This window comes from Emys orbicularis, chromosome 20 (assembly GCF_028017835.1).
Source record: "Emys orbicularis isolate rEmyOrb1 chromosome 20, rEmyOrb1.hap1, whole genome shotgun sequence".
Classification (NCBI taxonomy): Eukaryota; Metazoa; Chordata; order Testudines; family Emydidae; genus Emys; species Emys orbicularis.
This window is the reverse complement of record NC_088702.1, coordinates 20,268,808-20,279,211: the sequence shown is the minus strand read 5'-3', so window position 1 is coordinate 20,279,211 and position 10,404 is coordinate 20,268,808. Positions and strand designations below refer to the sequence as shown.

Here is a 10,404-nt window from a genome sequence, read left to right as displayed (position 1 = left end):
ATCTGGGGCGAGAGAGAACAACTTTTCTCCAGCTTCTCTATGGCAGCCTTTCAAGATTTGAAAACCACGATCATGTCCCCCTCCCCCAATCTCTTTTCCACACTAACCATGCCCAGTTCCTTCAGGCTGTGACCCTAGGGCTTGCATTCCATCCCTTTGATCATCTTTATACCAACATAACTTCATAGAATATAAGGGTTGGAAGGGACCTCAGGAGGTCATCTAGTCCCACCCCCTGCTCAAAGCAGGACCAATCCCCAGACAGATTTTTGCCCTAGATCTGTAAATGGCCCCTTCAAGGATTGAATTCGCAACCCTGGGTTTAGCAGGCCAATTCTCAAACCACTGAGCTATCCCTTTATCCCTCGCCTCTGGATCCTTTCCAGTTTCTGTACATCCTTTCTATACATTGGTGACCAAAACTGGACACAGTCCTCCAGCTGAGGCCTAGCCAGCGCCGAGTAGAGCGGTACTGTCACCTCTCCTGACGTGCGTGTTCTGCCTCTGTTCATGCAACCTGAAATTGCATTCCCTTTTTCTTGCAACAGCATCGCATTGCTGACTCATGTCACATTTGTGTTCCACCACAACTCCCAGCTCCTTCTCAGCAGTGCAACTACCAGGCCAGTTCTTCCCCATCCTGTATTTGTGTATTTGTTTTTTCTTCCCTAAGTGGAGCACCTTCCATTTCTCCTTGATGAATTTCATTGTGTCGTCTACAGCCCAGTTCTGAAATTTATCGAGGTCCCTCTGAATTTTAGCTTCATCCTCCAAAGTGTTGGCAACCCCCACTAGCTTTGTCATCTGCAAATTTGATCCGTCTGCTCCCTAGTGCTACACCCAGGTCATTGATAAAGATGTTAAACAACACAGGACCTAGAACAGATCCCTGTGGGACTTCAGTTGAGACCCCTCTCCAATCCCACATTGTTCTATTAACAGTTACTCATTGTTTGCAGTTGTTTCAACAGTTCTGTATCCACTTAATGGTAGTTCCATTGAGCCCACATTTCTCCATAAGAACAGCCAGACTGGGTCAGACCAAAGGTCCATCTAGCCCGGTATCCTGTCTTCTGACAGTGCCCAATGTCAGGTTCCCCAGGGGGAATGAACAGAACAGGGAATCATCAAGTGATCCATCCCCTGTCGCCCATTCCCAGCTTCTGGCAATCAGAGACTAAGGACACCATCCCTATCCATCATGGCTAATAGCAATTGATGGACCTTCTTACAGCTTTGCCTGTTACTTTGGGGCATGCTCATTTATTAGGGTTACTCTTCTGTGGCGGGAGGCCGGGGTTCTGTACTTCTATCAATGTACTGCTTGTGTCACTTGTGTTCTCATACGGAGCTCTACTTCTCCCTGCTGCAAGTTCCCTCTGTCACGGAGTTAGGGGGAGACAAGGCTTCCTGCGATTCCCCATGACTCTTAGCCAGCCAGTAAAACAGAAGGTTTATTTAGACAACAGGAACACAGTCCAAGACAGGTCTTGCAGGTACAGACAACAGGACCCCTTCAATTAGGACCATCTTGGGGGGCCCCAGGGAGGCCAGAGCCCCATCTGGGTTCCCTTCCATTTTCACAGCCAGCTCCAAACTGAGACTCTCCACCCCCTCCTCTCTGGCCTTTGTCTCTTTCCCAGGCCAGGTGGTCACCTGATCTCTTTGTTCTCCAACATCTTCAGCTGGCACCTTGCAGGGGAGGGGCCCAGGCCATCAGTTGCCAGGAGACAGACTGCCGGCCATTCTCTGTGCAGACAGTATCACAGGGGCCTTCTTGGGCTCTGCAACAATCATACACCCTGATCCCCCCCCACCTAGATACCTAAGAAATGCATAGGGGAAACTGAGGCACTCACACAGTATTCAGAGAAAACATTAAGAACAGTCCCACCTTGTCACACGCTCCCAATGGAGCGATCGTGCAGGTCCTAGGTTCCCCGGGGCTAGGTTCTTCCAGCCCCAGAATCAGACGAACACACACACACACACACACATTAGCAGCGCGTGTCTGAGAGGACCGGGTTAATCAGGACTCCCAAGCTGACCCCTTATATGTCCCTGGACTCAGCAGGCTGGGTCGAGCAGCACTTCCAAGCTGCCACCCTCCTATGTCCCAGGTTCAGCACGTCCCTATCCCCACTTTCACGTTACAGTTGTTCTGGTCCTAACCCACTTGATGAGCAAACCCCACAGGATTTTTGGGTGCTGCAGGGATCTTTTAGCTTAGGCATAGGCGCCAACTTTCTCAGCGCCGGTGGGTGCCTGCGCCCCCCGCCCGTTTCCCCACCCCTGGCCCCGCCCTGACTCCACCCCATCCCCGCCCCTGACCCCGCCCCCATTCCAACCCCATCACCAAAGTCCCGCCCCGGCCCCGCCTCTTCCCCCAGGGCGCCGTGTTCCCCCTCCTCTCCCCTCCCTCCCTGCCCCACGAATCAGCTGTTTCATGGCGCAAGTGCTGGGAGGGATGGGGGAGAAGCAGGACGCGGCGGAGCGCTTGCGGAGGAGGCAGAGGTGAGCGGGAGCAGGGGGGCGGGGCGGGGCCACGGAGAGCTGCTGGAGCGAATGAGGAAACCAAAAAACATCCACGGGGGAGTGGGAGAGAGAGAGAGAGAAGTAACCACCTTAACCATGAAAGTTATTTATTGCCAGGTAATAACCATAGGGGAGCCAAACAAACAAAACAGTTATCATATTAAATCTAACTTAAGTTTGATTATAAAAGTCAGGTTTACAAAACTAACTGATCACACAAGTCAGGGTCAGAAGGCTACACCGAGAGAGAGACAGAGAGAGAACTGGGTTCTCACCACTCCGTGAAGTTTGAATCGATCGGGGGTCCCAGGTGGTGGTGGTAGCTGAGGGTCTGGAGTGCTGGAGACAGGCAGAGCCCCCAGCACGGTCAGTCAGGAGAAGATGAAGTCCCAGTGGAACCGATGCAGATTTTGATCCAGGCATCAGAACACTTACTTGAGCGTGGGGAGGGGTTTTTGTAGAGAAACAACAATGGTCCAAGGGAGAACACTAGATTTGTTTATGTGTAAACAAGGGAGAATATCAAAGTTGTTTTGTTCAGGCTAGACATGGGAGCTGATCATTCCTGGCTTTGGGCGGTGTTCCTTGGAGGGAGTTCACAATGAAATTCACTATTTTGGATACCAATAAAGGATTTATTACTAGAATTGGTCTGATAACTGCTGAGCTGGGTGTGTGCAGGTGTGGGTTCATTAACATCTGGAGCAGAGATCCCCCATGATGCATTGCTTCCCTGCTTTTCTGGTCCCAGAGTTCAGTGCGGTTCTTGCCTTGGAATCTCTGTTCTCCATTCTGTGTGCTAATGGAGATACCTCCTTGTCCCATCTTCAATGCAAATGAGGCTAGGGGACTTTCCTTAATTCTGTCATCCTTATCCCAGGGGTTTAGGTGTGTCTCCCACGGCCTTTTCATTGCTTTTTGTAAGTCTTTCTTCTGATGCAGGTTTGGTTCAAGCGGACGTGGGGGGGGGGTCTTTCGTGAGTCAGATGGGCTGGGTACTGCGCCCTGGTTCCCCAAGAACACAGAGCTGCTAGGTAATAACCTGTTCTCCATGAATTTATCCAGTTCTTTTTTGAACCATGTTATTATTTTGGCCTTCACAACATCCCCTGGCAAGGAGTTCCACAGGTTGACTGTGCGTTGTGTGAAGAAATACTTCCTTTTGTTTGTTTTAAACCTGCTGCCTGTTAATTTAATTTGGGGACTCCTAGTTCTTGTGTTATGGGAAGGAGTAAATAACACTTCCTTATTTACTTTCTCCACACCGGTCAGGATTTTCTAGACCTCAATCATATCCCCCCTTAGTCATCTCTTTTCCAAGCTGAACAGTCCCAGTCTTAGTAATCTCTCCAGAGCTGGTCGCCTGCTCACATGTTGTATTTTTGTGAGAAGACTGAAGCAAAGCAGGCACTGAGCAGCGCTGCCTTCCCACCATCTTGTGTCACCAGCTCGGGATTTTCTGACCAATCTCATGACTGTTGGAGAAAATCTCAGGGTTTTTTTCACCAATTTAGGGATTTTTTTAGCCCACGATCTCTCCGGACACTCTGGTGATTTGGGGGGGTCACTGAACTGCCAGCAGCCCCAGATCAGCCCCCTGCAGAGCCCAGCAGTACTGATGGTCCCCAAGGCAGATCTGTCCCCCCAAACAGCCTCCGCTCTCACACTTCCCACCCTCCCATCTAACTCTAGGTCTGTCCCAGCCGGACGCCCCAGCCATGGACAGAGCTCTGCTGCCACATCATGACGCCGGGGAAAGGGAGCTCTGGGCTCGGGCCCCCCCCTGGAGAGCAGGGGGTCCTGCCACGCTGAGGGTCCTGATCCTCGCCCTGCTCTGGAGGGGTAAGTAAGCAGCACCTGCAGCCCTAGTGCAGGGGGAAGGGCAAAACCTGCACAAAGTGGGGCCAGGTCTGTCCCAGAACTTGGAGGGGAGGCTGGCCAGAGGGGGAGGGGAGCCCAGTGGCCCAGTGTGGTGCTAGGGGGCGCTGAGTGACAGGGGGCTCAATGTAGGGAGGAATGGAAACTAAATGGAGTGTGATTTGGTTGAGGACCCAGGGCTGGGCTCGCAGGGGGCTGCAGGTCGGGAGTGACGGGCAGGGGCAGAGCTGTGGGGGGGAGCTCAGGGTTGGTCTCTGCTCTCTATGGGTCCCACTTCAATCCCTGTCTGTCCCCTGCAGGGTCCCTGTCCCAGCTGCCCGGATTTACCCTGGCGGTGCCGCATTCGGTGTCGGTGCAGGAAGGTCTCTGTGTTCTCATCACCTGCACCTTCACGTATCCAGCCTCGTACGACACCTACAATTCCTGGGCCCGGCTCTACAGATACTGGTACAAAGATCCGGCCGATGTGGACCAGAATCCGCCCGTGGCAAGCAGTGACCCCGACCGGGGGGTATCGCAGGAGACCCAGGGCCGGTTCCGGCTGGCGGAGAATCCGGCGCCCGGCGACTGCTCCCTGCAAATCAGCGACGCCCGACGGACGGATGAGGGGAGATATTTCCTTCGAGTCGAGAAAGGAACATTGAAATACAGTTACCGCTTCTTTACGCTCACGATCTCCGTGCCAGGTAAGAGCAGCCGCAGTCACCGCTTATCAGCCCCCCTGAGTCAGCCAGTCCCCGCCCTCGGGCCGGATCGGGGCCGCGCTCCTAGAGGGGAAAGGCCCCATGTCCCCGAGTGATTCTCTCCCCTCTCCCCATGTCTCAGGGCTGACGGAGGAGCCAGAGATCCAGATCTCGCCGGCGCAGAGGGTGCCAGGAACACTGCTGGCCCAGGAGCCGGTGAATGTGACCTGCACAGCCCCTGGGCGCTGCTCCGGGCCCCCTCCCCGAGTCACCTGGACGGGGTCGTTCAGCGACACAGCCCGGGATGTCTCAGCCCCGCTGGCAAACGGCACCTGGGCCCACAGCTCCGAGCTCAGCTTCACACCCAGCCTGGGGGACCACGGCAAAGAGCTCGTCTGCACCGTCACCTACAGCTCAGCACAGGGACCTTCCACCCGCAGAACCGTCCAGCTCCACATCGGCTGTGAGTGCCCCCCCCCGCAACTCCTCCATGTCGGCCCAAGCTCCCTATGCTGGGATCCAACCCCTGGGCTTCCCAGCCCTGCCCTCCAGCCCTGTGCTGGGATCCCCACCCCCCACCATGCACCCTCAGCCAATTCTACTTCAGGCCCCTTCCCTCCAAACCGTGCAGCCCCTTCTCCCTTGGGATCCTCATCCCTTCCTGCCCACCTTGGTTATGGCTCCCCTCTCTACCCCCGACCTGCCCTGCCCCCAGAATCCTCCTGTGCTGTGATCCATCCCCCCATTCCAACCCCCCTTGTTGGGATTTCCCCTCACACCAGCCACCCCAGTTCCCCCTGAGATCCCCCCAGGCTGTCCCACCGTGTCTCCTCCTCCCTCCCCTTTCTGGGATCGGTGGATGCTCTATATGGAGCAGAGTGTTAATGGGACCCAGTCGCTGTCCGGCACTAAACACGCTCCGGGCTCGGTGCCCAGAGACCTCGGCCCGCCCTGCCTCAGGGAAACCCCCATTAAATGGACTCTGACCCTTGTGCTGCAGATCCAGGGCAGAGGGGAAATCAGCGGCCGCCTTTGCAACATGAAGGATCAAATCAGGCATCTGTGTAAGGACGGCCCTTGTTCCCTTCAGCCACAGGGAGATTTAGAAGGAATTCCCCCCCAGCCCCCCCCCCCATTTCTGAGCCCAGGCCCCAGCCCGACCCTGAACGTCTACACAGACCTCGGAGGAAATGTCCACACTGCAATCAAAGACCCGCAGCCTGAGCCCCGCGAGCCCGACCCAACGGACCCAGGCTCTGAGGCTCGGCTCCGCGGGGCTTTGAGGTCAGCGTGGACGGACCCTGCCAGGCCTGGCCAGCCAGTATCAGCGTCCGGCTGTTCCGCGTGTTGATTTCAGACACCACTCTGAGCGCAGCCAGGCTGCAAAATATCCAGGCCTGGCCAGCTAAGCCAGAAGGTGAAAGGAGAGGGCTGGGGAGAGATGAACCGAGGGGGGAAGGCAAAGGACCCATGACGGGGGTGTCTGATGTCCCTGGTGGTGGGTGGGACTGGGGTGGGGGCGGGAGTGCGGTTATTTAGACCCCTGGCTCTGTCCCGCCCTGGGCAGGAGACATTTGAGGAGCAGGACGCTGAACGCCCGGGCGCCCGGCAGACGGTAGTACCAAGATGGTGACGCTCACTCCAGTACCCAGGCCTGAGCAGCCCGGGCCCTCATTAGTGCCTCTGCCAATTAGTCCGAATTTAGACCCACTGGTTTTGGTCCCTTGGGTTTCCATTTCCCACGGATCTGTTTTCCCGGCCCGGCCCTAACCCGGCCCCTGGGTTCCGTCGGGCGCCTCTTGGGTCAGGCCCAGTCGGGTCTGTCGCTTCCCTTCCCCACCCACGGGTCTTGTGTCACTTCAGGGACTTTCCCGTCCCCCAGCTGAGCTCACAGCGAGGGTCAGTGTCTAGGCTCAGTGATCACTAATGACCTCCCCCCTCCCGGTGCTGTCCAGCCCCCCTGATCTCTGGTTTGTGTTACAGACCCGCCCGGGCCCCCCAACACCACCGGGAACCTGACCAGGAACGGACGCCCCGGTGAGAGGCCGCGCTGCGAGCCCCGGGAACCAGCGAGTGCCTCCTAGTCACGCTCTGCCAGGCCAGGCTGCTCCGTGCCCGGAGGGGAGAGCCCGAGGAAGCTGCAGGGTGTGAGGAGGGTGGTGGGGGGAGCGGGCCCGGTTCTCTCTGTCTCCAGACTCCGGGGTGGCACTAGGGGGCGCTGGGCAGCAGGGAGGAGATGGGTTACAGACCGATCTCTGCGACAGAGACCTGCTGCCATGGAGAGGCACCAAGATTGTGCTCCGACCCCAGAGCTGGCTACGTCTCCACACCAGGCGAGGGGTCCCTGTATAACCAACTCCCGCACTCCACCCCAGAGGTGGCTGCATCGTGGCTCCTTGGTGGAGGATCTCTGGAGGGGGCCTAACCTGCCTGCTTATGTCTTTCAGTGCTGGAAGTGTCAGGAGCTGAGGGCGACATCGTGTCTCTGGAGGCCCAGGAGGGCGACTCCCTGAGCCTGAGCTGTGAGGCTGGGAGCAGACCCGAGGCCACCCTGAGCTGGGCCAAGGGGAACGAGTCCCTCAGCCCCGGCCAGGGAGGGGCCGGGCGCCTGGAGCTGCCGAATCTCAGCAGAGGGGACGCTGGGGAGTATCAGTGCTGGGCAAAGAATTCCTATGGGTCGGCCAGCCGGGCCCTGCATGTGCACGTGCAGTGTAAGGCGCTAGGGGGCGCTGTGCCACACAAAGGGGCCTTAGTGGAGGGTATTGGGCTGCAGGGGGAGGTGGTCACTAGGGGGGGCTGTGCTGCAAGGGGTGGGCGGGGGGTCAGTAGGGCGCGCTGGGCTGCAGGGGGCGGATGGGGGATCCATGGGGGGTGCTGGGCTGCAGGAGGGGCGGGGGGTTATTGCGGGGTGCTGGGCTCTGGAGCAGGGGGTCAGTGGGGATCACTCTCCAATCTAATACGTTGCCGTGGGTATTTCAGCTCCAGTTAGGACTCTGCAAATCACCGTCTCCAGAGCTAACAGGAGCGACCCCCAGCTATTCCAAGGTATCGCTAGGGGGCGGGGAGTGGGGCACGGGACCTTTTCCCTCTAGGGGGCGCCAGCCCTGATCCGGTTCCCGGGCAGGGACTGGCTGGCTCAGGGTGTAAGTGGCTCTGAATTATTTCTATTCCCAGATCCCAGCACCCCGGTGGGGAACGGGTCACAGCTCACGGCCCAGGAGGGCGACTCCCTGCGGTTCCTCTGCTCTGTCACCAGCAGCCCCCCCGCTGTGCTGGGCTGGGTGAGGGGGGGCCGAGCCATCAAGGGAGCCCACCTCGCAGGGGAGAATCAGCTGCGGCTGGAGCTGCCCAACGTGACGGCCGAGGACGGGGGGCTGTACGGGTGCTGGGCCCAGAGAAAGGAGAGCTCTGCCCAGGGGACATTCCAACTGCTCGTCGAGTGTGAGTGCGGTTAACCCCGAGACGCTGACACTGGAGAGTAGCAGTGTTAATCCATGAGACTCCTCGCCACTGAATACTAGCAGGTGTCACAGGTGCCTGGCCCCTTTAAACGGAGACAGTGCAAACCCCTCCTGTGCCATAGTTAATTAGCTGCTTTGAGGGCAGCCTCACGGGGGGCAGCTGAGGCTTGAACAGACTCCTGGGCCATCTACAAGGGCCGTGAGCACCCAGGCTGAGGGCAGAGAAGCAAGTGAGTTGGTGTGAAGTGCAGCTGGCTGAGGATGGGGCCAGATCAGCGCCCAGGGGCTGACCGAAGAGATGTCCCAGGGCAGAAAAACCCTGACACTGGATATTAGCAGGTTAATCTATGGGACTCCCTGCCCCTGGGTATTAAAAGGGTTAAGCCATGGGACTCCCTGCCACAGGGTTTCTCTCTCTCACTATTAATTTGTCGCTGTGTCTCCTGGTCTCCCCAGACAGCCCCTGGCCGGGGAACAGCCTGAACGCGTCCTGCCAGCACCAGGGGCCCAGCGTCAGCTGCAGCTGCTCCCTGCGCTCCCACCCCCCACCCCGGCTCCAGTGGCAGGTGGACGGGGAGCCGCTGGCTGGGAATGGCTCACGGGGGCCCCTGCAAGTCAGCTCCTGGGCCCAGGGGGATGAGGCCATCAGCACCCTGAGCTGGACGGGGAGCAGGGACAGGAGCCCCCGGATCTTCTGCCTCGGCTCCAACACCCACAGGATGTATACTGTACTGCTGAGCCCACCGGACACAGGTGAGAGCCCCTTCCTGCTAGGGTGCGTGAGCTCCGAACTAGCCCCAGGGTGGGGATTGGCTGTCTTGGGGGGACGGGGATTGGGCCACAGGATCTTTCCCCTCTAGGGTGCGCCAGGTATGATCTTGCCGCAGGGTGGGTTTGGCTGGCTGATGCGCTGGGGAATTTCCCCTCCAGGGGGCGCTGGCTCCAACCCGGCCCCAGGGCGGGGGCTGGCTGGCTCGGGGCAGGGGTTGCAGGGATCTATCCCAGACTCTCGGCTTGTTCCAGCTCCCACAGGTGGCCTCACTCGGGCATTTATCGAAATCAGCGGCAAACTCGTCTTCGTGGCGACTGGATTCTTCCTGGCCTATTACCTCACCGTGCTCTATTACAGACGGTAACTCAGCTACCGACCCACCTACAGACCGGCCCAACTATGTACCCACCTACCCATATACCTACCCACCGTTCTACCCACCATCTATCTATCCACCTACCCAACTAACTATGTACCTACCCACCCACCTATGTATCTATTCATCCCCATAGCACCCATCTATCTATCTATCTATCTATCTATCTATCTATCTATCTATCTATCTATCTATCCTGCCAGCCACATACATACCCCAGAATCTCTCTCCCCCAGGACACCCTGCTGCTGTCGTGGAAGCAGAAGGAAGGACAGGCCAGGGGCCAGGGAATCCACGGTGCCCGAGTCCGGCATGTAGCTCGGGCCGTTCCTCAGCTACCAAAGAGCCGACAAGAAATTGGAATCTCACAGGACTGAGGAAACAGAGAATGAGACCTCAGCTGGGGGAACTGCCACCCCAGGTGAGGCCAACAGACCCATCTAGCCTGATATCCTGCCCCCTCCCTACCCTGTTTGTTGCCTTGTTAATTATGACTTTGTTTGCTCTGTGATGCCCGCCAGGCGACCAGATACCCCGGTGACAAGCACAGTATGAGACTGTAGAAGAAAACAAGTTCTCACTCTGAGGTTGTTAGCAACAAGCCGGAGACAGTTTATGCAAGGGAAGACTGTGGTTGGGCCGGGGGTCCCCCTGACCTTAAGCAGACCTTCCCCCTACAAGCAGTATAAGACAAGTATT

The 10,404-nt window shown here is 57.6% G+C and overlaps 1 protein-coding gene across 1 annotated transcript; it reads left to right on the top strand.

The window, feature by feature from the left end:
* Positions 1–2,467: 2,467 nt before the first annotated feature.
* Positions 2,468–9,693, top strand: LOC135892233 (sialic acid-binding Ig-like lectin 16). The gene is made up of 10 exons (XM_065419939.1): positions 2,468–2,514; positions 3,478–3,569; positions 4,228–4,377; positions 4,713–5,099; positions 5,239–5,559; positions 7,080–7,133; positions 7,544–7,807; positions 8,271–8,537; positions 9,014–9,310; positions 9,590–9,693. The coding sequence occupies exons 1-10, from the start codon at positions 2,468–2,470 to the stop codon at positions 9,691–9,693; spliced, it is 1,983 nt and encodes a 660-aa protein (XP_065276011.1).
* The last annotated feature ends 711 nt before the right edge of the window (positions 9,694–10,404 follow it).

Bases quoted from the DNA above. Each gene is read 5' to 3' on its own strand.
- LOC135892233 (XM_065419939.1), top strand. From the start codon at position 2,468: ATGGGGGAGAAGCAGGACGCGGCGGAGCGCTTGCGGAGGAGGCAGAG. The intron at 5,560-7,079 runs GTGAGTGCCCCC...TTTGTGTTACAG, and splicing joins CGTCCAGCTCCACATCGGCT to ACCCGCCCGGGCCCCCCAAC. The intron at 7,808-8,270 runs GTAAGGCGCTAG...TTCTATTCCCAG, and splicing joins CCTGCATGTGCACGTGCAGT to ATCCCAGCACCCCGGTGGGG.